Here is a 25,955-nt window from a genome sequence, read left to right as displayed (position 1 = left end):
CCCCTCAAAGCCAGATATCCGTTTGGAGGTTTGATCGAGTGGGTTGGGAGTCAAAAAGAGACACAAAAATAAATAGTACGTGGCTGGAAATTAAAGCTTGTGGCTTTTGTTCCAATATTACATATATAGGACAATCATGTATTCATCTCATCATTTGCTTTCACTTGTAATCTCGAAATATCACCATCGTTTGCTGTCCACAGCCACCCACCACATGCTTCGTGCTCCCTCTATTTTAAAATATATATTTTTTAGGGAAAATTTTGTGTTTTATTTTGTATGTCTTTTTAAAAGTTCAAAATAGTATTTAATATTTTTCGTAATGTAGTCTTATTTACTCCAACAAGTTCAAAAATCTTTATTAAGCTTAGAGATAAATTCGACAATATAGTCAATATTTCTGTGTATTGGTTATATTTTTTAATACGTGAAAGAAATTTTAAAAGACCTGTAGAGGGAGAGTGTATGTAGATTTCAGCTTACCCTATTTAGTTCCAACTAGTCCTTTCTATATGCATGATTGGTCAAAAAAAAAAAAAGTCTTGCGAGGACCTAATGTGGGGTGTCCCAAATTACCACAATACTCCCATGCTCTGATGACCTAAAAAAAAATTATTATTAAAATTAAAAATTTTGGTATGTAATAATTTTGGTATGTAATTATTATTAAAATTAGAAATGTTCTCATTAGACTTCAATATATCAGATTTTTTTCATTCTTTTTAATTTTTGTTTGACAATTTAATTTTTTCATAATTCTTTAATTATATTACTATTATTGTAAAGATCTGAAATTTTAAGTAAAAATTTAAAATTTATAATGAAGGATTTTAAATATTTTGTTTTGGACCAAATATAGTAAGAAAAGCATACACGCTTAGTGAAAACTTTATCATTTGATGCTTGGTTCGAATTCGGAAACTGAAAAGTAGGAAATTTATTTTCACTTCAGCCCATAATAAAATTCCTAGTTTGCCCTTAAAATATATATATATATATATATATACACAAAACAATGAATGGGAAACGGAGCTCAAAGAAAAATCCGCACCATCAGATTTTATTCATCATCTTTTCCCTCTACATTTTGGAACCTTCGAGAGCTCGCGAGACTGCCTTCCTCTTCCTTCATCCTTTCGATCTCTGGCCATTGAAGGTGCGCTTGGATTTTTTTTTTCCTCTACTGGTGTGCTGCCATGGGAGCACTGCTGTGAGTTTTCCTTCCTTTGTGCTGTCGGTTTCCATCTCCTCCTTCCCTCATTCATTGTCGTCCTCTCCTCTCCTTCTTCGTTCCTAGTTGGTTGTTGGCATGGAGTTCAAGCTGCCATGAGTTTGACGTCACAAGGAGATCGATTAAGGTGCTGGTTTGTTGGGCTTGCTCTTCCTTCCTCTCCCCTGTTTTACGTTGCCAACTTCTCGCTGATGCTAGCTGTGATTCAGTCAGTCAACCTTTCATTCTTCTGTGTAGTTGGTCGTTGTTCTTTCTTCTTGCTTCGGTTGCAACAGACCCTCCCTCGTTCAGCTCACACGGCCAACCTTTTCTCCTTCTTGCTCTTCCTCCGTTTTGTCGTCCTGAGGTGCGGTGGAAAATTCAGTTGAGACAGCAAGAGGGAGCTCGTCCAGAAGCTTCGAACCAATGTTCCTCTTCCATTTCTAGTTGCCAGTGTGGTGTGTGTGTCCGTCGTAATATAGATGCGTGAGGATCATCATCTTCTTCCTTCTCCTTGTTCGTCCAGCTAGCATCTCGCTTCCCTGTTCTTTCTCTGCTCTCGTCATTGCTGTTTGAGGAATTTTAGGACAGAACATTGGCCTAGAGGTTTGAAAATAAATTATACACTTACAAATTTTACAGATAACTGAATAATATTTCAACTAATTTATAATTAATTTTTATTAAAAAAATATTTTATTTGAATTATTTAATAACAATTATATTACATATTTTATATGATTTTAATTAAATTATTTTTATTCTAAGAAATTATAAAAGGATGTGGGAAAATATTTAAATTATGACATGTATTTATTTTTCCTTACAAAGGATGTTTTTAAGATTGATGGAATTATTTTTATCAGTTTTGATAATTTTGGTTCTTCAATAAATGCAAGTATGGGTATCATTTATGAAGTTTTATTCTGGTAAGTTTTTAATGTTCAAAACTCTTCATGCGAGTTTGATTTTGATAATGGAAATTGCATTTTAACAATGTGACTTTTTCGTATGTTTGAAAATGAATTTGGAGGAGATTTTATACAGAACACTAGTTGCTAACAGCAGTTCCGTTAGTCCTTAGCATTCCATGGTACACCCAACTAGCAGGGTACTTATAGGAGGTGCTAGTCCGGTACGATAGCCAATGCACGTGGAACGGAAGAATGGTTATTTGTGAGCATCGTACTCACTTTTGTTTCATGGCTTCAAGTCGCGTTTGGTTAGTATTACCCTCGTAGATTGTGTATCCACATTTGTTTCGTGGCTTCGGCTGCATTTGATTACTTACTCTCGTAGAATGTGCATTTACATTTGTCTTTGTGGCATAAATCGCGTTTGATTATTTATCCTCGTGAACCGTGTGTCCATATTTGTGAATTGTTCTGAATTTTTAATTAATTGATGATTTCACACTCTAATAGTTTTTTAGCAAATGTTGTTATTTTATTTATGCATTTATTTAATTATTTTGAATTATCAAGATTAAATTTTAAAGCTGTCTTATTATTATAGATTTTAAGTTTCTTGATATTGAAGTTATATAGAACTTTTATTTCAAGCATATAAATTTGATTTCGTTGAATTGCTTTCTCTTTAATTTATATATATGTTGTATTTTATTCATTTTGAATCTACAAAATGTTATGATTGGGACGTTAATCACTGAAAAATATTTTGGTCTCAGATAGCATAGCTGACCCTGTATCTCCATTAGATTCTTGGAGGAATTTTGCTTCTAGACTTAAGTTGAGACGCCATTTTGGGTAATTTCTATTTTAATGTAAATTTATAATTTATATATTATATTTTTATACATAATGTTTTAGGTGTTTCACATAATTTACAGTTAGAGTCCTGATTCTATATTGTGCTGATTGATTGTTATTGAGGAGCTTTACTGAGTTGATGTTGTAAATTGTGAAAAAAATGTTTAACAATGATTTTATATCCTATTTTAAATGAACTAAAATATTATATTAAAGTTTCTTTAATCAAGATTTAAAGAATGTATGTTTGTGCATATATCTTATGCCGATAACATCAAATTTTTCAAGGCGTGACACATGCTTTCTTTTTTGCATTCTAAGTCAAAACGTTGACTAAGTGATGATCGTTGACAAACATGTCTCACATAAATTGACTATATTTTTCTTGCTAAATTAGCATGAATATGTTGGAGCATAACTGAATGACACTACGTACAGGCTAGTCTCCCACTCAAAATTAAAATCTACGGTGATTCGGCGAATTGGAGTTAAAAATTAAAATAGTTCATCAATATAAAATGTACCATCCACGTACAATCTATGCACAGATTCTGTAAAATATGAAAAAAAGAATTACTTTTCGACTGGCCCAATTTTTTCACTAAAAAAATTAGTTATATCTATGTAACTTTGCCATAAGGGAAATTAACAATTAAACTACAAGAATTTGTAAGTTATACCTAAATTTAGAAATATGAAAATTTATAAGTGTTTATTCAATTAGTTAACACTGGAGATTCTTAAAAATAAAATAGTTTTTTTAACTTGGTCTGCATGAAATTTTTTTCCTTCAATTAAGTGATGGCAAGTTAATTTAAAATATTAGACTTTAAAATCGCTCTGTATATCTACAGTACACTCATTTTAAAAAGTAGCACAAGTATTATACTTATATTGGTAACATTTTTTGTGATCAGAGGGACTCGCCTTTCTCGAAAAGGAAAGACATCCAAGATGATGCAATCCACTACTTTGGTTTCGAGGTTTGTGTTGGGGACAGTGGCGAACTCCTGCAGGACTGCTGAGTTTCTTCTCCTTTTGATATCTCTCGTAAATAACTTGCTCATCAAAACCAGCCAATGAAGAGATTGCGAACCTACTCTTGAGCCGCTCATCCCAAGAAATTCAATTTTGATTGCGTATTATACACAGACGAATCAAACGGAGCAATATTAAAAGAATGGAAAGAATGGGCATTAATCTGATTATCTGGTACACGTTAACCTGAGCGAAAAGAGAATATAAAAAATATGGTGGACACAAGTTTGTCTCTCGGAGAGGTTAGTTAACCTACGAGATACTTCATCAGTAATGACAATCCACCAAAGGAGACGCCGAGAAGACAAGGACGGAGTCTTTGGAGTGAAAAGGAAACTTGGATTCCGAGTGATCATGATCCTCATCAGGAGCCGGAAGATTCAAGTCCAGCTTGAAGACGTTTCTGGGTTTCTTGACGTCCTGGGATGACTCGTTCACCAAAGTTCTGTGCCTTCTCATGTGACCCCCCAAGGCTTGCCCGGAAGAGAAGTCAGCCCCGCAAATGGAACACTCGTGAACTTTGGACGATTTACCGCTACACAAAGAAACCCTGTTGGATAATTTCAAGGAGAGAGCAGTGGTGGTGCAGTACTCATCGCACCCACCATCTTGATTATTTTCTTCTGGGCTGGGCTTCATCTTCTTGTGTCTGGCTCTGTGTCCACCAAGCGCTCGGAACGAAGGGAAGCCTCGGTCGCAAGTCCTGCACTGGTAAAGGTATGCCCCATCCTTAGGTACGGCCACGGGATGTGAGAATTTCCCTTGAGCCAAAAGAATCAAGCAATTGGCCATGTCCTCCTCTTCCTCCGTCGGCGACGTTGTCGTTGTGGACTGCGTGTTATCTCTCAACTCAGATGACGACGTGTTCGGGACGTCAGACCCACCGGAACAGACCTCACTGCTGCTGCCCGTTGCAGAAGGCAAGCCTATGGCTAGCCTGATCGGGGACGGTGTCCTTTGACGCTTGGTGCGCTTGCCCTTCATGATCTGTGCCCGATCCCTGCACGCCACCACAACTTGCTCCTGAATGATATCCTCCATGATCAATGAAGAGAGATAGAGAGAGATGGAAGACTGTGCGGAGTTAATGAAGATATATATATATAAGGATCTATATGGGTGGCGTGAGAAGGATTGAATAGAAGCAGAGAAAAGGGCAAGAGGGTGGAGGGATTGAATTTGCCAGAGCTGAGTGCCCAACCTGAGGAGGATATATATAGGAATATTATTAGTAATTAATTGAGGAATGGTGTGTGAGGAAGGAGAGAGAAGAGAAGGAAGATGCAAGAGGGGCAAGAAGCATGAGGAGGGCGAGGAAAGGAGTGAGATTCGGTTGGCTTTGAAGCAAACCCGTTGCTTTTTCTCAACGATTCCTTTCTGGAGGATTGCAGCGCAAGCCTGGAACCACACAATTTTTTTGCCACTTTCCCTCAATATTTGCCTTTCACCTAATTCCCTTATTATGTGTCTTTCTCTTCTCTCTCGTCATTCGTTTTTATTTCCTATTCCACCCCCTACCTCTCTTTCATCCTCTTCTATAATGCTAGCCTTTCAATTTAACATCCATAATAATCCATTATCCAGTTCCCTCCACAGATATTCATTTTCCCACAAGATTGTGGCTTCTCTCCCAAGACACCGTCTTGCAATAATGTTGATTATTAATTTTGTTTTATATATATATATATATATATGTATGCCATGAGACATGCATTATTGATTTGAGATGGTGGAAAGATGCACGACGCACGCAAACACACTTGATGGGGGAATGATCATGCATGCGGAGCTGATCCAACCACTGCTTATATTTTATGGTCAGTGCCTCGGTAGTGGCAATATATCACCCAATAATCACGCTGCTACTTGAACCAACCAGTGATCCATTCCATTAATATATCTCATAGTCTTGCCCCAAATGATTTGGCGTCCGTTAAAAGTATGGTCTAGCTTGGATTATATTGGACTGCAACTTCTACTCATAGTCAGCCACTCCCAAGTTAGTGCTAATTACTTCATTGGTTTGTAATTTCCAAACTCCCATATGACTTTGCATTTGTTAGAATTTGGATAAAAGAAGGAATGAATAAAATAGAAGGCACCCCAGCGTGGAAGTAGTGGGTCCCCCGAGACCGGAGTTATGTTCAGGGTGTGTTTGTGTGGAAGTTAATATGTTAGAGGAGGACAGATTCTGGGCGTGAGGAATGGTGGCGAAACCTGAACGGGCTTGTGAGGGGCACTTAATGGCGTTGGTAATGGTACGCCGCTGTTATGGTTCAGCGCCGCTTCTTTGGGTTGAACATCTAGTGGGTTATAATTAAGCAAAGCATATCTAATTAATTCAACACGTCTATCTATACATAGGTAGAAGCTTTTACTCAATCTTGTGATTGATTTGTATAGTTATTGTGGAATATTTGATCGCTTTATTCATCACGGGTCTATGATCCATCGCCCACACTACCTCTCCACCTTCCCATGTCTCCGAATAAATTAAACATCGGTCAATCAATGGTGCTCCCATTTGACAAGATGCAAAGCATGCAGCACCTTGCTTCCAGGAAATAAATGACAGATTATGTTACTCACCCAAAAATATCACTGTTTTTTCTTTTTGACAGCAACTGCCACTTCACTGGTTTCAACTTTAGAACATGAAAAGTGTGTGTGTGTTAATTTGAAGCTTTTTAATGCTGTTTCTTTAACCACTATCATTCACGACGCTCTCCATTGCGATTACACCTCTTGATTGATATTTTTTAAGGAAAAAAAAAAAACTTTGGAAGTTGTCATATATGATACATGCGTTTGTGACTTCGTGTTGATCCATATGTAAATTTGTAGTTAATGTGGTTTCCAGAACGTGTGGCACATATCTTATAATAGTAAGCTGGGCAAAAAGATAAAAATAAAGGAAGGATATATATTTAAAGAGAACTTGTAGAAAGAATTTTACCAAGCCCGAAATCAAGGATAGTGAAGCACTATCAAGAGTGAAGTAAGTGACATAAAAGATTCTCAGATAAATCAAGGGAACTTCTCTTCGGATTTTTACTTGCAAAGTGATTGAGGTGCTTATTGTCATAAGGTACCCTTTTTGCAAAAGCTAATTTAGTGAGATATATAACGTACTTATTTATATAGTTAACATTCTTTCAAAATCCTTTTGATATAAGATGTAATAACTTTCTTAGCTAATTCGTAATGTCTATGTCACAAGTGGCTCATCAACTAAGTGAATTTGAATTTAGTTTTGATATTATTTTAATATAAAATTATCACTCTCATAAAAAAACTAGTCCAATAAAATATGTAACACACCTATTTATATAATTAGGATCATTCCAAACTCCTCTCAATGTGAAATATAACATTATGTTTAGGGTATTTTCTTTTTCATATGAAAAAAAAATTGATGATATATTGAGCAGCAGCAGTTGTTAACAAGAATGTGGTGGATTGTGACGTTTGCACCTTTTGACGCTCTCATAATTTCAAAGATCATGTCATTTCATTGGTACTGGAAAATTAGTGATACAAGAATAATTATACCTTTCAGACCATAATATAAGTGCTTTTTAGAAGCACCTTTTGTTTCAAAATATATAATATTAAGTAAATTTTATATTTTTTTAATTATATCTTGCTTTTTATAATTTCTTATATTTTATATTTAAAGATCATGCACGTATTATTAAAAAACTCTTAAAAGATATAAATAAAAAAGTATAAATATTTTAAAAAAATTAAGATTTTAATTAAAATTTTTAATAAATCATGAATTAATTAATAATGTATATCACTCCTTCCAGCCTTATTTATAACTTTATATCCATGGGTTCTTGATTTCTACAAAATTTAATGAAAAATTGATTACTTGTTTTCCGAAACGCCTTTTTGTCTTTTATAAAGACAACAAGCTATAAGACTTTATTCACAAAGTCGATGGAGGAAATTTTGGAAAGTTGTTAACAACTTTCATATTTAAATAATTTTAATTAATATTCTTAACTTTAGAAAAATAGTTAACACTTAACAGGACCCTGTCGGAGGGGGTATTATATGATTTTTTTTTTTTTTAGTCTATGTGCTTATTTGATTGCAAAGATCAAATAGTGATTGTAAAAAAGGTTCAAGTTGCTTACAAAGGATGCTGCTTTAACTTTTGCTTCAGCCTTCAGGATCTAGATCTTCTTCCTTCCCTCATATGTGAATATATGAGCATATATACCATATGAAGTATGGGTGCACAACAATGGAAGAATATCACATGAATTTGAATGAGAAATCCAAAGCAATGACCCACATGCTACTTTTGCGATCGTCAATACCCAATACCGAGCTTAATAAAAAAATATCAACCCTAGCGTAGTACCCTTCTCTGTCTTGTCTTTTTTTTTTTTTGGTTTTTTGTTTTGGCGGGGGGGGGGGGTGTGGGGTAAATTGTACTCTTCCCTATAAACTCAAGGGGTGATGAAATGGAAACGATATTGGGCCTTTTTTGGGCTTTAAATGTACAAAAGACAGAGACGTTGATCAGCGGTTACTAAGTCAAATGAGCCCGACCTGAACCGAAAGCCATGATCTGTAGCGAGGAAAGGCCTAGTGGGCTAACTTTTCTTGTTTATAGGCATTTTGTATTTTGCTTTTTTGCCAACAGGCATCAATTGAGGGAGGCCCAAGAGCGCTGAAAAGCTGGTAGTTACAAGTAGGGGTGTTTAAGGTTATACCCATTCTAGTTAACTCATACCTGTCTCGATCATGTTAAGATGAATTTGTCCCTTCCAAAAAAAGAGAGAGAGAGAGAGAGAGACGAGACATTTGTGGAATGAGACTAGGCTCAGGATACCCTTTGGGACATGCCATCTCATCCCTTCTTGATATTATGTATACATACATACACACATATATATATACATACTTTTTTTATCCTTATTATATGGTACTTTCAACTATTTCACACGTATTAAAAAGATTTAATTTTTTTGTTGATGTAATAAAAAATAAAGATGTACTTTCATTTTTACTCATGGCTTTAAATAATAATATCACTACATTAAATACCATCATGCTAATTAAGAAGGGATAAAATTAAAAAAAGGTTGTTTTATTATTATAAAGTGTCCTATATTTTAGATTAAAAATTATTTTTAGAAGGTGTCTTATAAATAAAACTGTGGAGAATATATATATATATATATATATTCTTTTATATATGTTAATTATTATGTTATTTTTATTGTTTATTTGTTTATATTTTTTTATTTTATTTAATTTTGCATTGCTTTGTGATACTCGATATAGCCAAGCAAGCTATGAGATATTTTCTCATAATTATTTATATTAATTTAAGGAATTAAAAATGCAAATCTTGATTATTGCCATTTAAGTAATCTAATGAGTTTATTTTTCAAGTGCATGCCGGGGTTGGTTGTTGTTCTTTATTATAATATGAGTTTACAGTGAATTCTAACCAAATAGCCTCCATGTGCACAAGGACTCTTGTATTGGGGTGTCTTGTATCCTCATCTATCTATTTATGTGTTAAAACTCAATTGATTAGGCATATACATAGAATATGATTCTTTGTGCATATTGATTGAGTATTGCCAATCATTTAAAGATACAAGTGTTCGTCAGGAACAATAAACTACCAGGCGTGTCAGAGATACTGAGTCTCAATAGATAACAAAGGATTCCCAAGGTCTCTTATCATAGTTTACTCAGATATAAGAGATACGCAAGACTTGATAAAATAAGTGTTTGATTATTATTAAAAAGTTACAAAACGTAAATGGTTACAAGTCTGGAATTAAAATAAAAACTAATTGATAAACTTAAGAACCATGGGTGTAAAATGTGAGTCTTTTGAGTGATATATGTGTCCTCTTCTTCGATTTAGTGCTCTATTTTTAGCGACAAAGTGATGGTAGCTACTTCCTTAAAATCTAAAATGTTTTTACAAATAATCAAAGATTCTACGAAATTCATAGCACGGTCTTTAATCACTATTTTTTATTTTTAGTAACAAGCTTGTTTCACCAAGATATTTGGAAATAATGATTCTGTTCTTGTGAGATTCAAGATCATTTGAGATCGTATTTTTATGTACAAACTGTCTACAAAGTGGGTTTGCAAGTGAGATTGAGGCTGGCCCTTTTATTTAAATTATTGATTGAACTTGACTCTTTAATTATTTAATCTATGTAATTTTATATCCTATTCAAATGTTTTGACAAATGACATTTCATATTCAATCTAAATAATAAGTAGGTGTGATTATTAAATGTCTAAATTTCATCTCAACTCTTATTAAAATGAGATGAGATATGAAATAAAATTTAAATTTTGATCATTTTTTAATATAAGGTACAAGGCAGAAAATGTCTCCTGTCAACAGCCTTAATTGTAAGGAACATTATATCGTACATGACAGCAACTTTTTATGATGGTAAATTTGTTGATCCTCTAAATGGTTTCATGATTTTCGAGAATGAAATAGAACAAGTAAAAAAAAGGGCAATTATAAAGAATCTGAATCAATTGCGCAACTTTGACGTAACGCACCCCTCACGATGCGTGGTTTGGTAGCCCTTAAGCCGCTCTCAATCGATCAGAATTTAAACCGCTAAAGAAACTTTCATTTGCCCTGACATTTCTTTCGATGACATTAAGGATTCATTTCTTGAAGGAACGATCTGAACGAACGAAGGCGACTTCTCTCTCAAGCTTTGCTCTTGAAGAAAAATACTATTCCGGTCCCTGTTATAAAACGTCCTAACAACCTTGTTAGAAATAAGTAAGAATGCCATTGAGTCATTGATTTTTATTTAAAAATGAAATGATTTTTTAGTCTAACCCGTACTTAATTTTTGTTATATTTATATTACATTATCTCTCATAATTAATCACTTTAAATAAAAATAATATTAAAAAAATTTAATCAATATCAATTTGTAATAAATACGATGACTTTTTTTAAAATAAGTACGAGTATTAAAAGAGTACATCCTTGAGGATTTTTCTTTTAAATTTAATGTAGAAGGGGTTATCTAGTCATTGCTTTACTGGGATCAAAGTCAACACTGCTTGATGTTCATGAGTTCATCTATTGCAGCCCGCACATTTAATGCAGATACCCCCCAAGTCAAATCATTAATTAACCACATATACTCCAATGATGATAGCTGTATAGTCAGTGGAACATTGATTGATTGTTGATATGAACATGACACGCGTGGATTGTGTCACATTTTTGTCATTTTCCTCCTCTCATGGTTTTAACTTCTTTCAAGGTTCATGTCACGACTCTGCAATGGTCACTCACAGGTACAGCCACAGCCACAGCCATCGGGAAATCGGTAAACCAATACACACACACACTCTCTCTCGGAAGCAGTGTACACTAGAGCTGTATTTCGAAATGGAATATAAAAGCAATTTTGAACGGCTGAGCCCTTTCCGAAGGAACTCAAAAAGAGGTTCTTAACTTAAATCTCAGACGACTATAACGTGGCTTCCAGATCAAATTACGAACAAACCGGAATGAAGAACCATGTGGCGTACTAGGTTTCTCCATAACATCAATTTATTTATTGTAATTTTTTAACGCTAATGTTTCTCAATTGGCCCTGCTTCTGCCATTGAAACCGTCCCCGTCTCATTAAATTAAATTGGAATGATTAATAATAATAATAATCCATATATAAAACAATCATAATCAAATTAAGCATCGTGCTGGCGTTTCAAGCGTGAATGTTTTATGTATTTCCCTTTCCACTGACCTGACTACCACCGTATTATTAAAGGAGTCGTGAAATGAAAGTCACCTCACCTGGACGTACAACGTTATCGTGCACGGCGAAGAAAATGCTTGGCCCTGTCGCTATGTTTTTTTGACTATGTCATCACAGTAAACTATATAATTTTTTAAATAAAAAATTATACGTCAATATATTGACATTTGAATGATTTCATGTTCTTCCCGAAAAAAATGGTGCATTAATTCTTGATTCGATCAGGTAGTTTGAACGTGATTTTCGTTTTCGTAGGAAACGATAGTTATAGGACACTACACAACCTGTCAAGTGATCGATAGAATAAATGAACAACAAAATATCGTGGATTTATGATGATAAGGCAGTATTAATTAAGCAGCACACTAGAAATTAAATTATAATGCTGTACCCTCGCAGAAAAAAAGAGAGAGAAAACATAATCATAATTTTAATTGATTTTTCCTTCTAGTTCCTGTAGCTTTTTTCTACTGTTTTCAGTATTTATAAGGACTAAAAATATTAAAAAATTAAAATTATAAGAACCTAAAAGATAAATGTCATCAATTTTTTTTAAATTATAAGGATTAAAAATACTTTAAAAAATTTTCAAAAATAAAAAAAAAGAGTAACAAATAATCAAAAAAACTGAGAGTTGACACAAGCAAATTAAATGTTCTATTATTCTCGCTCTCTCTTCTTTTTATTTAAATTTCAATCAACCGGGCCAAGGTTGAATTTGACAAGAGGTTTTTCCCCCTTTAAAAAGTCAATTTTATTCATTATGGAAGAAATACTACTCTCACTAATCGTCAGAAAGCAGTAAAATAAAAATGCATACATAAATACACATATGTTAGTAGACTACAACTTAAACTATCTATCCAAAGACCAAAACTAGAGTAAATAAAAGGAGAAGTGAGAAAGAATTTTTGAAATCATTTTTTTCGACACGTTCGTATTGATCTTTCCAAACGCTGTGTTCGTCCTCCTTCATATAGCTAGCCTGCGATCATATTGAGCCTTGTTTTTTCAAAAAGTTTACGGAAAGAATTAAATTTGATCCCTCCTCGATGGACAAGTTTGTTCGACCTTTTGAGCTCATAGAAATATATCACATCCATACCGAAGCCCCTTTTCGCTTTTCGATATCCTTTAACTTTCACTCCGTATAATTTCAAGAGACCTGATCCACAGCATTGAAGTTGAGGATTTTGCAACTCATTTTCCTTTTCCTTTTTTTTTTTAACATGACCCCGAATTTTACACCATATGTCTTCTTCGATGCACTATTATTGCACATTAAGAATGGATTACTTTCAAGTGTCAAGGAATAAAGGAGCTCCATCATGCACCTAAAAGAAGACAAGTGTCTTGTGTTATTGAAAGAACCTTTTTCTTTTCTTTTGTTTTTGGCCAACAAGTGAAGGAACTTGAATGCACCAATCATCACCAATGGTATGTCCAGTCCAAATTTATTGTTTGACCGAGTAAACCACCATCCCCAATGAATATTATGCTGTCTCCGCTCCAGAATGTAATCTTTCCTTGACAACGGTAACAACTAACTTCATCTCTCCCGTATATTGTATATATTACTTGATGTGTATTTTTTAGTTTTATTTATAAATTACTTTTAATATTCTTACTGAAATAAAAAAATTAAACTTTATTAAGTTTATTTAAAGGTTTAATAAAGTTTTTAACATTACTCCATTTAAGATATATTCTTGTTCTTGAATATAACATTTCAAATTTTAATTCAAGAGTTAAATTGATTAATTTAGAGGTTTAATGAGTTAATCATAGAGTGTAGATTGCTATTTGGGTCTATTAGATTCTATAAAAGTTTAAAATATGATTCACGGAGTTATTGGATCATTTTAGGTCCAAATTAATAGGTTTAAGTGAAATTGCTTGCTTTGGAGCATTTGCCTTGACGAATGGTGATTTACACCTTGTCAAATAAGATGAAATTTTAAATTTTGAGTCTATAGTTCATGAATAGAAATAAAGTAATTTTTGAGGGTTTGTGTGATAGAAGAAAGGAGAATTCTATTAGGGCTTCATTTTAAAAGTCTCTAAAAGTGATTTGAAATTTAAAAATCATTGGTTATTTATAGAAAATTATTGGGAGTGATTTTCAAAGACGCTCATGAAAACTTTCCTTGGCCAAGGTTGATCCTTAGCTTTCAAGGCTAATTTAATTAATGTAGTACTTGTTTTTCCTTCGATTTTCAAGGTTTGATTAGCAAAAGAGCCGAAGGTTTTTCATGGTTTCAAGTGTCAGCATCCGCTGCCATAAATGCAATTAAACTGGTATAGTCCATGTTTATTCAGCTACTGTAAGAATTTATGAAAGAGGAGAGTCCTGACACAAACTAACCCCTTTGTACATCAATATTAAAAATAAAAAAAAAAACGAATGGCATCATCAGCCATTGTAAGTAGCCATCACCAACAAGATAGCTAATGATATGAATTGATACTTATTCATATAATTCATAGAATGGGAAATCAACAGCGAGGTTTCTTCGTTGGCACATGAAACACTATTTCTCGTTCATTTTGAGGCTGCAAAGGCCTGGCATTGCGCTCTGCGTGCTGCCATAATTCAATCAAAAACATGAATTAGTGATTACATATATAGTACTTCAACTTCAATACATAATACACTAATTTCATAAGATCAACCTAATTAAAATACTTACATCGTGCACTGCCTCTCTCAGCAACTTCACTTGCTCCCTCGAAATTGTTCTTATCTGATCACGCAACAATCCATTCGTAATTTCAAAATTGCATCAAATTCAAATTGTGCATGCGTTTGATAGATTAAATTGCTTCTATTATGCATTTCTCTTATTTTTATAATATAATCAGGCTTCTTCCGTTGACATTTTATTAACACATCATCTGATTTGCTCTTACTTTCCGCCAATAAAATTATTATTTGAAGTAATCAACTCCCAGTACAAAATATTTTATACTCTCCATTATTGTATATAATCAATGAAAACAACCTAATAATAAAATTGAATTTAAAGTCAATTATTTGTGTGAATAAGCAAACTGAAAGGTGGAATACCTTATGGTTGATGATCCAAACGACACCTTCAGTGCAGGGAGGAACAGTGAGAGAGCCCATATATCTGTAGTAGCTTCTGCCTTTCAGCCTTATTTCGGAAGGGTGAATCTCTCCAATCTCCTCTTCCTCTATCTCATCCACCATTTCCCTTATGTATTTTTCCAACTGTATCCACACAATCAGTTTATATTTATTTATTATTACACCTTCAGAGAACAACAAAATGATAGTTATCTTTAAACAATAGGAGTTACCTTGGACAGGAACGGATCGGGGCGACCAATCTTGTACAGAAGTCCAACAACCACAACCTCTTCTGGGGTTGAGTTGGTATGATGAACCATGTGAAGCTCCAGGTCATACCTGCAACAACATTATTCAAACAAACAAAACTCTCAATTTCATGAATATATAGAAATTCTCAACCCTCCTAAAGATATGAGCTCGTTGCAGAAAGAGAAGACAGAGACCTCCTGCCGTTGATGGTATGCTCGGAAGGTGAGTGCCAGTGGGCTTGCTGCAGAAAGAAATCAGAGCCATTGATGCATATGGAGCCTGCATCTCCTTCCCATTTCACCTGCACACATATATCGACTCACCCAATTCAGCGCGCGAGATGAAACCCAAAATCACATTCCGTGCAAGAGTGAGATGAATCAGAATGACGTGCCTGAATATCATGGCCTCTGTTCTTGAGCGTAGCATTGTGAGGCTTGTAAGTGTTTTTGATGAGCCCTAATCCGGGGATCACTCTCACTCTGCGAGCCGACAAATCAATAGGAGATTGCGATTCTCCGTGCTTGCAAGCAGCCCATTCCTTTTTCAGGTGCCCCCAGTGCTGGGGTCCCTTCTCGCTCCCCTTCATGTAGTCGAACTCTCTCTCATCCTCTGCACAACACACACACTAATTAATCATTACAAGAACAACTCACATAACCCAAACGCCCAAATATTCTGCATACCAACTTCCTGGGCTCTGCTCAACATTGAATGTGCCGAGATGATGATCAGGCCTAATATCAATGTCGTGAGCCTGCTCTGGGACTTCATGCTTCAGGGTTGAAAGAGGATCTACAATCCTGGTTTATATATAGCGACGATGATCTGAGATGCGAGCGCAAGATTAGGAAGGGGAGAGAGACACTTGATTCCAGGGTCGTTCACCTCCCAAGTCAGCACCTTTTCCTTTGTTTTAAATCTCAAATAACCTGTGCTCGTCCTTTTTTATTTGGCCCTTATTAGTTGCGATGCAAGTGTGAATTGAGTCGCCTCTGGTGCAGTGGTGCTGACAAGGACACGGGATCGTCTTGGTCCAACGAAGACTACGCACAGTGACACGGACAGCCTGTCTGTCTTTTGCACATCTTATTCCTAGACACCAATCGAAAACGAGTAAACGACAGTATCGGAGCTGGTGACTTACCTTTCCATTTATTACTTGTCATTTTGAATAACGTGAGAAACTTGCACTGATCAGTGAATGAACAAATACAAGAACAAGAAAAGACACCTATAAACTTTCATCAACTTCTACCTCGCCTCTCCGTTAATCTCCCTCGCTTCCGCGCGTCAGAGAGTACAAATGTGGACTGTGTGTTTATATATGTTATGCTTCATTAATATTACTCTGCATTTTATGCTAAATCGGTGCCGAAAGAAAAGAAAGAAAGACGGGCTAATATAATTCCTACCGTTATTTCATGACCATTTCAAAAAGGAGAGTAGAAAAATTTAGAAGGTTGTTCATCCAAATCCAAGAAAGCATGATCTTTATCATTTTGAGGATATAATTTATTACTCCCTCCCATTTAAAAATGCCTCAAATCTCAACCCAATAAAATAATTACTTATTTTTAAATTACTATTATCTTTTTATATATTCACCCTTATTTAATACTCTTTGGTCTTATTTATAAGTCACTTTCAGCATGTTTCATTTGAATTAAAAAAATTTTAAATCTTATTAACTTTGTCTTAAATTTTAATAAGTTTTTACCTTTACCCTTAATAAATATTCTTAAATCTCATCACTATTATTTTTATTTAAAACATTTAACAGAGACAAAAAATATAAAGAGGAACATTGAAAATTAACAAATACCCTATAAATATGATTAAATTTTTTCTTCTCTTCCTATCCTATAAATAGGACCAAAGAAGCAAATTATTTTACTATAAAATAATTTATTTATTAGGAGTATTTTTGAAAAAAAGAATCATATCTTAAAATACTAAAAATGCTCTACATTTTTTATCAGAGGGAGTACTCTTGTCCCAAATTGCACTACACTTTTGGGGAGATTCGATATTCTAAAATATAAGACATTTTGACAAAATTAAGATTTTATTAATGATATTTTTTAATAGTAACCTTCACATATATTCTTTTTTTTAATATTTATTTACAAATAGAGTATTAAATGGAGGAAATTTTTAAAATTTTGTATTTTTATTTTAAAAAAATAAGATTGTAAAACATATTTAATGATATTTATTAGTATATGTAATTTTATCTAAAAATGTTTTATAATTTGAGGTGGAGAAAGTAATATTTTTATTAATTTTGAGCTTTCTCCTTGACAGATTGGGCGTTTTTTTTTCTTTAACCTAATGCCATCGCAGAAGACGACACCGAGAATCGTATCTACCCTCCCAACAACCACTTACCGCGTATGGCTAATTGAAGTCTGAATTCAGCTCGTTTTGCATTCCAAAAGGGTTTTAATTAACCACGGGAAAATAATTTCAAATTAGAACAAACATCTGTTCCATGTGACCTAATATAATACTAATACTAATTACAGCTTGGTTGACAAGAAAAGGGAACATGGAGTTTTTCTTTCTTATACGGGTTTGGTAAGTGCGAATTTTCTAATCGTTACACTAACGTTCAACACGATTTTCAACATTAGCCGTTTTAACTCGTGCAACGTAAGTGATAAAATCGAGTCGGATCATATGATCAATGATCCGTTTTCTTTTCCCTGAGCATCCTAGCAAGCCGTCTCAATTTCGAGGTGCATGATTTTCTAGTTATTTGGGTCCGAAAAAAGACGAAGGTGGTGGAACCCCACACGCTTCCTCGAAGCATCCGACCCAACTGCCTAGGAATTATTGGGAAAGAGGGAGGCAAATGTAACATAAAGTATTATATAGCTACAAATTCTGATCATGAACCATGGTGGTGGGTATAGGTGTTTGTATGACTATTATCATTTTGTTAGTACAGGTGTCATGCTTTAATTCTTTGTCTATAACTATTACACCAGGGAAGCTGAATCTTAATATTGCCATGACACCAGATGGACGGGCAGATACGAGACATAGCATCGGAGTTGTATCATGGTTCTGTCATCAAGACGCAGGGAAAATATCAGAATGTTATATTTCCAAAGATATTTAATCAAACAAATACCAAGCTGATGCCGATCTGGGAGTCCAGTGTTGAAGGTTAAAATAGGTGATGTTTTGGTTAAGTGCATACAAGCAGTAGTATCTGGATTGTCGAAAGAGAGAGGAGATAAGTGAAGCAGCACTAACAAAATGAATAACAGTACCCGCTAATCCACCTAACAATGCAATGCGGCAGATCTGCACTTGAGATATTTCCAGCCATCACCACTTCTATAAATAGAGTCGAGGGTAAATTTTGCTTTGGGCATCACCAAGCTTGAAAATAAAACCATGGAATCGAAGGTCAAGGTTGTGACAGTAACGCTACTGCTAGTGACGAGGGGGGAGTTTGGGTGGGGGATATCAAGAGGAGGATGATGATGATGAGGAATGAGGCTGAATCAGCATCAGATTCAGCAGTAAAAGAAATAGGCAGTGAAAGCGTGGAGAGTGATGAAGATATAAATAATCACCATGGTATTCCCAGAGACGACTGGAACAAGGGGCATTATCAACCTGCTCGCCGATCACCTTAGGCTTACTAAATTTGTACTATCAATTTTGTTAGGACTTGCTAGAGACTAGAGCGCGATATTGCACCGTAGATAGTCTTTTCCTGTCCCTCGTAATTGTGTGTTTTGCCTGTTCATGCTGCTACAACTTTTTATCCATATGGCCATATCGTCTTTAGAGGTCTTCCAACCTATCATCGATAACAATATAAAATATAACAAATGGAGGAAGCCATTCTAGTGCTATTGTATTTCATTACTGGTGCTAGATGAAATATAAACTAAACCTATCAGTAAAATATAAACTATTGTATTTCATTACTAGTGCTAGAAGGAAATCAGACAAATTCTGGGTTTCTTTCTTTCTTTCTTTCTTTTTAGAATTTCGGCACTTTGACCCTAGACTTGGTTGTGCCAAAAAAAAAAAAAAAAGACCCTAGACTTGGATGGAATTTAGTTTCGTCCACTAGAAATTATGCCATGGGCATCTCGCGAGCACATAAATTAGCATCAGGTGCTTCGTCATCCACTAACTCGCGTGATGCGGCATCAACGCGGGAACAAGCAGCTCAGCTTCCATTGGAACAAACATGGCGTCCTTTCTTGCCTGAAAAAATTAGTCACACAAATGAAGTACCCAAAAATTGGAAGGGAGAAAAACCCTCCCATTTAGATCATTGCTCGTGTTCAATATGCCATTTTGGGGAAGTGAGTTTCAGCCCAGCATCCCCACAAAACACCATGCCTTGATGTTGCAAGCAAGATGCCTTAGGCGGAGGAAAAAAGCCCAGCTTTATGCTATAAGATGCTGAGAACAAGGTTCGAATTCAGTGTCCAGAGAATATGAAAGGGAAAAAAATTCCATATTTCTCTTTGCAAGGGTAAAAAACACAAGAAAGCATTTCCCATAAGATTCTTAATCTGCAGCAATGCATTTAAGTTACATTTACCACGGCTCTTTTCCAACTTGTTAATTATCCAAAAGAGATAAAATGAGAACGTAGAAGCAGCAGAAAAGAGACAAAAATGTTTTTTTTAATTTTTTTAATTTTTTGGGAAGGTGGGGGGAAAGAGGGAAAGAAGGAAATTAATAATCAATCGTATTCGTACCAACCGAAGTGAAGAGGAGCAAAATTACTTCCTAACTTGTTTCGCATATCCAGTCACTCCCAGTTGCTGAGGTGATGATGCGAGGTCAGGCTAAGCTGTAACCATGTGATTCCCTCTCCCTGCAGCCGCATCAGCTAGTCTCTTCCAATTCAATTCTCTCTGCTCTTCCATCGATTTGGCCTTCGCCTCTTTCTCTGCATATTGCCTCTGGCACTCTTCAAACAATTCGGCATCCATTTCCGTGAACATTTTCCGTACGTTCACAGTCAACCCATGAATCGCCTGGTTCCAATGACTCTGAATATTTTTCTCCAGTGCTTCATATATTATCGGGAATATCACAGCCCGGTTTTGGGCTATCAAGCTAACAATATGCTCATTATTCCATAAAAACAGGGCTCGTTCTGCAACCTGCATCACAAGCGAAGCTTAGCATTGATTTCTAAGGGGAGCATTCGGAAATACTATAGTTGCCAATACCCCAACCAATCGGTTCAGTTCTAACTTCAAATAGATTCACGGCCATCAAGATAAATCCAATATATCAGGATCTTTAAACCAATAAAATTTGACACACATAAACAAGTCACAGTCCCACAGAACCAAGTCTGAGGTATCTCCTCTTCTACAGGAGCTCCCCGCCTCCACCTTACAGCGACTGAAACCATATTGGTGAGGGGGAGATGACAAAATCAGTCACACAGAACCCAATCTGAGTCTGAGGTATAAATCCTCTTCTATAGGAGCTCCACCTTACAGCGACTGAAACCATATTGGTGAGGGGGTTGACACGGCCAAGGATTAAATAAAAATTTCCCCAACAATCTCCAAGCAGTGAGGAAAACCATCCATCACTCATATTTTCACGCCATTTTGTTGGGTTTAATTCAAGATCAAACCTAATAACGTGCTAAAGCTCTTGAAACATTCATTAATAGACCGAAACCAGATTTGGTGAAGGTGAAAACACAGGAAGGAGTTTTTTTTTTTTTCCCCAACTTGAAAAAAACTTCTGCCCTTCAGAATCTTGAAAAAATGCATTTTATTTTTGCCAGGAGGACAACACACACACACACACACACACACACACACCACACACACACACACACACACACACAGAAAACTGTATGTACAGTGGCAATCAAACAAGAAAAAATGATTTCAATATACTGCTATTAAAAGAACATAAGCTTGATGCAAACACAGAGTTGATTGTAATTGCCAGAACCTGATTATTCAACTAGAATTTCTGGCCTAAAAAAACAAAGAAAAGTTATTCTACTAGAATAATATATAAGTTAAGGAAAATATAACTTTAGATCCCTGCACTTTACTCGAGTTTTACTATAGGTCCTTACACCTTTTTTTGATGTTTTAGGTTTCTACACTTAAGGATTCACCACACTTCAAACCTGTAAAAAATCAAGCCAATTGCAATGCAGTAGGAGCTACTTTATCTCTTGCTCAAAAGGATATTGGTAGAAATTTGGCCTATTCTACAACGTCAGAATTCATTATAGAGGTTGAAGACACACACCCCCCCCCCCTGATTTAAGAAATAATTTGCATTGTGCTATCAACTGCCTGAAAGAAAGGTTAAGACTGACACTTTAAGAGAGCCGTGCAACCCAAATGCTGGATCCTGGAAAAGCCAGAAAGCCCTGGATAGTTTCTTTAGGATTCTGATTTTGTGACCTGATTGGTGTTATAAATATTTTGCTAAACCAGCATGTGAATTCTGGTATTACAAAAGCTCGAGAATTTCCAGGCAAGATTCACTATCAGCAAAACCCATTACAACTCTCAAATTTCCTGTCAATGCAATTCAATGCTTATTTGGCTTAGATATTTCCCCCCTTGAAGCAAATAAGGGATTAAATAAATTTGAAAAGGCTAAATTTTTACACTGGAAAAGACGCCAAATAACTGCTTTTAAACCAAAAATTACTTTGGGCTTTATTTTAATAGTTAAAAAAACCCCTGCAAGAACTTGATCTGTTTCACTAGCATTTGGCTTCCAGTTTCCACAAGTGTTGTAGTCTCATTCTGGTGGACTCCATTGGTAGTACAATTAACTGCAGTGCCAGGCTTCAACAACGTTGGAGCCTCAATGAAATTCTTTGTTGACCAGCAGCAAAAATGTGGAGAACTTTTCAGATTAGAACTACCATAAAAAAGAAGCATGTAATTTAAAAATCATTACTTTAAAGAGTGACGAATCATATTGTAAAATGATGACAAGACCATCTACAATTACTATTAATAGATTTCTGCAAGGAAATCAATTAAGTAGTTTGCAGATACACATATTAACAAAATCAAGCAAGAAAGGCAATATATATCTATCAAAACCAGCTCTCACATACTCTCAGTTTTGTTGACAGCCTCTCGCCCCAAAAGTAGATAACCTCTTGCCCCAAGTCATATATACTTTCCCTCACCCTTGTGAAATCTCAGATTTTTTATGAGAATAAATTAGATCAAATCCCTGCGATTTGTCCCATAATCATTTTGTTATGTGTAATTTGAGCTGTAATATATAACTCCCAAACAATTCAGCCTTGGGGGGGGGAATTTATGGAGAACTGACTTAGTTAGTCCACCTCCTTCATATTTAAATGTAGTTAGCATAGTGCATCTGATAGGAACCTTTGAAAGAGCGATACCCCAAAAGCTAGCCCCCGATGTTGGAGAGGCTAAAGTCCCCATAATCCCCAGATCAAGTCTCATACTTACCATTTAAAACTCAAGTCCATACCTAGCAATGGATCCTAGTAGAGCCCTGCCATTCATAATGATCACAATGGGTTCACTCTAGACATTTCACTTGTCATCTTGATGGTCATAACCACTTGATAGCCTCCTTAGTTTCTAGCATGTGAAAAATGAGCTCCAACTCCATTCCTATTGATAGAACCTTTATCAGAGTCATACTTTGAAAGCTAGCTCATGAGCTTGAAGAGCCGAAAGTCTATAAAATCCCATACTTCCAATGTTGAGCTCCAGACTCATCTTGCAATGGATCCTAAGACATCTTTCTCATGCAAAGAGTACTTATCTTACATTCTTACTAGCAAAAAGGAAAAATAATACAAATCTAAAGGTAAAATACCATAAATTTATAAGAGGCATATTATCACTTTTAGTTATGAAATAGAGGGTTAGGGGTTCAAAAAGGAAAGAGGGTTGATGTAGGCCAGCTAAACTACAATTTTTTCATTAAAACCTCCCTAACTGGAAAGCAGATATTCATGTCAAGGTACTAAAGTGCACCCTTTTCATCGATAAATTTGGCAATCTAACTTCTTGTCCAGAGAGATGTCTTGTCATGCACATTAATTATATCACCATTCAGTTCCTAATTTATTGGCATTCGTAGAATATTAAATACACCCTTATGAGGATTGATAAAATTCAGAGAAGATTATGCAGGCAAATAAATTCCCTCAGCGGTTATTATTAAAATTACAATCCAATAATCTAAGCCATCAACCATATTTTTGTTTCCCTTTTCATTGCAGGGAGGTTATCTAAAATTTAAAAGGCAAATAACATTCGCAACTCAACAAGTAACAATAAACCCAAAGCTAGCTTGAAAAGGGAATATAGACGTTGAATTTTGTATAGCCAGCCTGCATGCAATATAAGTTCAACAGACATCATGAATATCCCTCTTTAATAGATACCAGTATCATAAGACAGCTATTGCTTTTCCTATCAAACAAAACATTGATAGATGCATAGCATAAAAAATAACAAAAAACAAAGAAGCAAGACTTTACACAAAACACTAGAAGCCGTTCAACCAGCATCGTAATTAAGAACCATTGCCATTAATCCGAATCAATACCATTATACAACATGATTTACCACAAACCTGAATGTGAGGACTGTTGAGACAGCGGCCAATCTGTCTGAAAAGGGGCACCATGCAGCGTTGAAATTCCGCACCCTGTGTAGCTTCCAGCACTTCCTCCAGTTCTCCAAGGAAGAGAACTTCCTTCTGGCAATTGGTCAGCGGCCAATACTTTAATAGGCCCCTAATAACTGTATCTGCCAGCTTGAAATCCTTTTCAACAAACTGAGTGATACAATATGACAACTGCTGATGATAGATAGCAACGGGCTTAGGTTTATGTAGAGGAATAAGGGCTCGAACAAGAAACAACTTGTGCTCCTCTTTCATTGGCAGTGCAAAGCCATTGATTATACTGCCGAGAATCTCAAGAAGCTCTCCGACACCGCTATGCCTCTCAGTCTCATATATAAACCGGTAAAAAATGTTATTAATTGCCTTCCTAATAAATGGTCTATGAACCATGAATTTTCCGTATATACGATGTAGGATGGTTTTCAGATATTCTCGCTCCCGATGGTCCTCAGAGTCAAACAAATCAAGTAATTTCAACACAAAAGAATGATCAATGTATCGCTTGGCAACCTTGGTGTCGGTATCCGACGACACCACATACCTCAGAAGCAGCTCGTACACAAGCTGCAGGTGGGGCCATGCTGGTTCCAAGCAAGGTTCCTCCTCTTCTGGGTCGTTAACCTCTTGCCCTGTATTTTCATGCGAAGCCGGAGGCAAGCACCGGAATATATTTACCGATATCATTCTAATCATTTCTTCCTGACAATTTTCCGTGATCTTCCCTGACCCGGATTGTATAAAGTCAACCAACTCCATTAGCGCCTGTCGCTTGATTTCCTTCTCTCGAACTGACTTCAAGTTGTCCGAGAAATCCAAGACGTAACAACAAACCTGCAACTTCCGAAGGAACAAATTCTGCCTCTCCGTAGCGGGCACATCCCGGAACGAGGGGAGGGGTTCCATGGCACCTGAAGGAGGAGGCCCGCCCAACGTAAGGCCTGACGCGCCGGTACCAACTTTGGTGACGCCCACGTTGGCAGGCGCCGCATTGCGGTTCCCAGGGGAGCCGTTTCCATAAAGCGGTCTGTCATTGGGATCAGACTTAGAGGGCTTTTTGCCCCCACCCTTCATGATTTTCTTGAACATTTTCGAAATGCAACAAACCCTAACCCTATATTCCCTAGCTCATGAACAAATTCAGAATGCAGCTCATGATTGGATTCCGAGCGTGTACAGCGAAAACATCAAACGCAGGAAAAGATAACCGTGCCACGTTCGCAATCCACAAATAATTTTCTTCCCCCAGTTTTCGAATCAAGACACAAAGGCACACGGATCTGTAAGTGGGAGGTGGAACAAAGTAAATTTGTGAGGGTGTTCCCAAGTGCTCCAAAATTGACAAACAATGGATCAAGTCAGCAAATAAGCCATGTCGCATCACCGGAATGGTGGCCCGATGATCGGTCGGAGAGGCGTTCTGGCGATCAACCAGTCGAAGATAGAACAGGCGGCAGATACAGAGGGAGAGACGTTGAAAGTGGCGAAAGTGGGGAGATAATTAAGGAAGATAGAGAATTAGAGAGGAAAATATGACGATGGATGATGATTATCCATTACAATTTTACAAGCACGCTTTTTTAAAATGGTAAATCGGTTTATCTTTGCATTATTTTCAGTTTATTTGTTATTTCCCCGTCCTTCTCCCGTGCTTCCTCATACTCACCATGAAATAACTAAAATTGCGAAAATCATTTGAAAAAAGGAAAAAGGTCAGAGTAGATAGGGAAAAGCACGAAGAGTGCAAGTGGAGCTAGTGTGTGGAATACGTGGGTTATAAAAGAAGAACGAGGAATGAGATGGTCCCACGTGGCACACGAAAGTAACATGTTCACGGTTCACCTGATGGATTTGGTAACAGTCTTGTGTCAGGATTCGGGAACGCGATCGGCTTGCTCCTTCGTCGTCATCGGCTTAACTGCCAGATATTTTTTCGGTCTCTTTTTTCTGTGGCCGGAGTTAAATTGCCAGTCATTTTGTTGCCATGAAGCTATGAAAATTGAAAAGCGGACTCCCTTAATTAATTACGCCAGTGACCTTTTTTGTTAACACGTGAGTTTCTGGGTAATGGTACAGATATTTCTTTAAAAAAAGGGCCAATAGTGGTGTTGTTTTGTTTGTTGGCAAAAACA

The 25,955-nt window shown here is 36.0% G+C and overlaps 3 protein-coding genes across 9 annotated transcripts; all 3 read right to left on the bottom strand.

The window, feature by feature from the left end:
* Nucleotides 1-4,151: 4,151 nt before the first annotated feature.
* LOC129295621 (zinc finger protein ZAT5-like) lies at nt 4,152-5,110 on the bottom strand. The gene has a single exon (XM_054934155.1). It carries the CDS (start codon nt 5,056-5,058, stop codon nt 4,285-4,287), a length of 774 nt encoding a protein of 257 aa, XP_054790130.1. The 5' UTR covers nt 5,059-5,110; the 3' UTR covers nt 4,152-4,284.
* An 8,993-nt stretch (nt 5,111-14,103) lies between these two features.
* On the bottom strand, nt 14,104-16,445 carry LOC129295623 (alpha carbonic anhydrase 7-like). Of its 2 annotated transcripts, XM_054934156.1 has the most exons (8): nt 16,415-16,445; nt 15,843-16,251; nt 15,551-15,768; nt 15,351-15,457; nt 15,135-15,243; nt 14,881-15,045; nt 14,504-14,557; nt 14,104-14,396 (listed from the first exon to the last, which is right to left on the bottom strand). In XM_054934156.1, exons 2-8 carry the CDS (start codon nt 15,928-15,930, stop codon nt 14,310-14,312), a joined length of 828 nt encoding a protein of 275 aa, XP_054790131.1. In that variant the 5' UTR covers nt 15,931-16,251; nt 16,415-16,445; the 3' UTR covers nt 14,104-14,309. The 2 variants fall into 2 exon arrangements, with proteins under 2 accessions (XP_054790131.1, XP_054790132.1); XM_054934157.1 differs by lacking the exon at nt 16,415-16,445 and having other exon boundaries at nt 15,843-16,261.
* A 2,522-nt stretch (nt 16,446-18,967) lies between these two features.
* LOC129295617 (serine/threonine protein phosphatase 2A 57 kDa regulatory subunit B' beta isoform-like) lies at nt 18,968-25,534 on the bottom strand. Of its 6 annotated transcripts, none has more exons than XR_008589597.1 (3): nt 23,773-25,532; nt 19,924-20,306; nt 18,968-19,392 (listed from the first exon to the last, which is right to left on the bottom strand). XR_008589597.1 is itself a non-coding variant. In XM_054934151.1 (2 exons), the coding sequence occupies exons 1-2, from the start codon at nt 24,910-24,912 to the stop codon at nt 19,986-19,988; spliced, it is 1,461 nt and encodes a 486-aa protein (XP_054790126.1). In that variant the 5' UTR covers nt 24,913-25,531; the 3' UTR covers nt 19,630-19,985. The 6 variants fall into 6 exon arrangements, 1 of the variants encoding a protein (XP_054790126.1); XR_008589595.1 differs by having other exon boundaries at nt 19,896-20,306; nt 23,773-25,531; XR_008589596.1 differs by having other exon boundaries at nt 19,900-20,306; nt 23,773-25,531.
* Between the last annotated feature and the right edge of the window lie 421 nt (nt 25,535-25,955).

Source organism: Prosopis cineraria, unplaced genomic scaffold, assembly GCF_029017545.1.
Source record: "Prosopis cineraria cultivar Desert tree isolate PC_DT_omini unplaced genomic scaffold, ASM2901754v1 PC154, whole genome shotgun sequence".
In the NCBI taxonomy this organism is placed as follows: domain Eukaryota; kingdom Viridiplantae; phylum Streptophyta; class Magnoliopsida; order Fabales; family Fabaceae; genus Prosopis; species Prosopis cineraria.
The sequence above is the reverse complement of the archived record's forward strand: the minus strand, read 5'-3'. Positions and strand labels throughout refer to the sequence as shown.